We start from the raw sequence: 3,373 nt of genomic DNA on the forward strand, positions 1-3,373 counted from the left end.
GTTCATCTCTCTACCCAAGAAACCCACTCTCTCCCCCCAACCTAAGAAAGCCATTTTTTCTCTTCCATTCTTTCATATCTTATTCCCTTCCTTGGCCGTCTTCACTCATTGAATATTCTTGTGAAGATGGAATTGAATTTGAATTTCATCACAAAGGTTATCGACGCAATTTCTCTTTTTTTCTCTCAATAACCGCCGCGATAATCCTTGAGGTGTCATTATTTTTCTTTATCACAAAGTTTATCAATACAATTTCTCTCTCTCTCTCAATGATTGCCACGATGGCCCTTGAGGTGTCACCAGCAATAGTATCATTGAAAAATAGTTTGTTTGCTCATTGTTGATGTTGGGCTTCTTATTGCCATCGCATTCTATTCTTCGTTTATTTTTTTTTTTATTCTGTTAGCTTTTTAATTAGAAAGATTAGGATAATTATTGCCAAATTTAACACCGTTACTACAAACTAAACTTATAGACAGAGGTGTTGGGCAAAAAGAACTTAAATCGTATCAGCTTCTAGAACTATTTTTAAATCAAATTTCTGTGCAAATAACCAAACTATAAGGGTGAAATGTAATTTACCCTAAATTCAACCTCCACTAACACATGTTCTTTCTTGGATGGCTTTCGCTTTGTGAAACTCATTTCAATTAAGCAAATCATATTTTGTTCACTTTCAAGTTACTAACAAATGACATCTTTTAGCTTTTAGATTCCATTCTTATTATTTTGTATAGGTATTTTTCTCTTAATTTCTTTTTTTTTTTTACAATTGATTTGTGTTATTATATTTTAATGAATATTTTATTATTAAATTTGATTATACTTTTAAGATATATAGATTATGCTCATGATTGTTAGAATGCTAACTATTTTCTTTTATAAGGAACAGGTATTTTCTTAACCTAAAATAATTTTTTATAATTAATTATTTGATATAATATACACATTTTTTATTTTCAAAATTTTGGGCACAATAAAATTATTGAAAAATAATGTTTAATTTTTATTTTTAACATATTAAAATAAGTATTTACTTAAATAATAAAATTGATATACTTTAAAATATATATGTTGATCCAAAAATTAACACACCTTCTAGATTATAAATGGCCTTTTGAACAACTTTATCCCTTCAATATAAACCTGTCATGGTGTTCTTCAAGAAGTAACACCTTAGACCCCTCATTAGATGAACAAAGTCATCTTTAACCTTGCTTTTAGGACATGACACAAGTGATAAAACTCTCAATTTTTTTTTAGAGTGGCGGGAGATCAACTCTTGATGGAGGCAAAAATGTCTCATTTAATGGGGATTGACCGCGTGTCTACTTGAGAATATACAAATTTGTGATTGCATTCGATTTATCCGGATGTTAAACTAGAGGGAAAGATTAGTCTTCTCTAGGACTAGGCGAGCAAAGCTCGAACACCTAAATCATAAAAATGAAAAATAAAAGTTCGTCTTCAACCTCGACCACAGAAACAAGAAAGATATCCATGCCCATATCCATATCCATACCCATACCCATACGCTCGCACTGTGACACAGTTTAATGTTTGCTTCATTTACGATAAGCAAGTCCACAAATTAATTAAACAAATGACAAAGTAAAAGGAGCAAATTACATCCAAAACAGTAAACGGACAACTGAACTGAGAGCAAAACAAATGTAGAAGCAAGAGCAGCCCCACTGCCCGCTGCAGCAGCTTTCCAGTTTCTCTTTGACCAAACAAACAAATTTCATCAAATGTACTTTGTACGGGCAATGCACGTTCCTAGGTATATATATTCTTGAGAGCTAACCTTGTACAGATGAATGCTGCTCCTCGATCTTGATTTTGCCGGAAAATCCTTTCAAACTCAAACATTAGCGTAAGATTCGATATAATGACAAGCACCGAAGTATCTCAGAGAAGCTTCATTCACATCCAGATCATGAATGATGCTGAAGGACTGGTCCACAAGATTGAACCGTATGATCTCCCCAGGAACGTGCAGCACCAGAAACGACTCCTCGTCCTTCTCTTCTCGGACGAGAGAAAGCACCCAGTAGGCCTCGTCCGGGCGGCGTCTCGCTAGCATTTGTCCCATCCTAGGAAACGCAGCTGCAACCGGGTCCAGATTGATGTGGTACTTCACAAACCAGCCGGAGTAGTCCTCTTCCATCTCGTACACATCCAACTGAGATCCTGCTGATCCATAACTCTCGAGGGCATGGAGTTGTCCACGCGCCACCAGTGGATGCATTAGGCTCCGGTCGTACCACGTCATGCCCTCTGGGACAGGTGGTGCCGGCATCCTCCACAGCCGCTCCTGCTCGAGATCGAAGTAGTATCCGTCACCCCGTTTAGAAAACCAGTGTAGAGCGCCGTTCCAGAAAATCCCATCTCTAAAACCTATATTGCGCACGTGGACGATGAAGAGTTCGCTAGAAGTCCTCCAAGAGCGGGCATCAGAGGAGTACACCTCAATCCGATAAACGGAGTAGAGGTCATGAGGGTCTGTCCACGGAACATCGTCAGCTTTCCATACATTTACCACTTTGTAGAATGGAGATCTTGATGGGTCAAAAGCCAAGTTGAGGCCATCAAAGCCATCATGCGGATGGGAATCGGGAAGTGTGGTAAATTGCTTGGTGGTGGGATTGATAACATGGTAGCCGCCTCTCCGATCGATCTCATTGTAGCCTGAACAGCATAACAGTCCGTTGCATGAACTTTGAATTATTAGGCCTGATAGATTTGGAATCATGATGTAACCGACTCCAACTTCAAGAGCATCATCAGCTGGGGATTTGTCATTGAAAAGCGAGAGGAAATCAAGCCCTGGCTCATTTAGACTAATGAAGTCACTCAAGACTGTATAACCAACAAGGGAGGGGTACACGAATAAGCCGGAAACACAACTGGGGTCTGGATTTTGACGGAGAGCCAACTGGGGATCGTCGGCGATGATAGAAAACCAGTGTTTAGAAACTAATTTGGAGCGAAAAAGTGATTTTATGGGTAGGCGTCTCAAGATTTCAGTTAAGATGTGGTCGTTGCCAATAGCTGCTTCTGTTGATGATGTGCTCTTTGCCTTGACAATCTGGCTTGCATCCATGGAGAGCTTTCCTGTGTCATATCTCAAATATTATACTTTCTACAATGAGAGAGTGATCAAATACATGGATGCAGTAAAGATGTCATAACATCATGAATCTAAACAACAATCATCATCAATACTCAATTTCAAATCTATGTTCTACAGACATGAATATCAAGATGACGATCATCAACTCAAACAATTGAAACGAATTTCTATTTCCCCGTCTTATGTATTTTCCACCATGAGATCCCAATAAGGTTTTGCAGGCTGAGTACAGGAGAA

At 38.4% G+C, this 3,373-nt stretch overlaps 1 protein-coding gene across 1 annotated transcript; it reads right to left on the reverse strand.

The window, feature by feature from the left end:
• Positions 1 to 1,864: 1,864 nt before the first annotated feature.
• Positions 1,865 to 3,106, reverse strand: LOC127791558 (F-box protein At5g07610-like). The gene has a single exon (XM_052321542.1). It carries the CDS (start codon positions 3,104 to 3,106, stop codon positions 1,865 to 1,867), a length of 1,242 nt encoding a protein of 413 aa, XP_052177502.1.
• Positions 3,107 to 3,373: the final 267 nt, after the last annotated feature.

Source organism: Diospyros lotus, chromosome 15 (genome assembly GCF_014633365.1).
Source record: "Diospyros lotus cultivar Yz01 chromosome 15, ASM1463336v1, whole genome shotgun sequence".
In the NCBI taxonomy this organism is placed as follows: Eukaryota; Viridiplantae; Streptophyta; class Magnoliopsida; order Ericales; family Ebenaceae; genus Diospyros; species Diospyros lotus.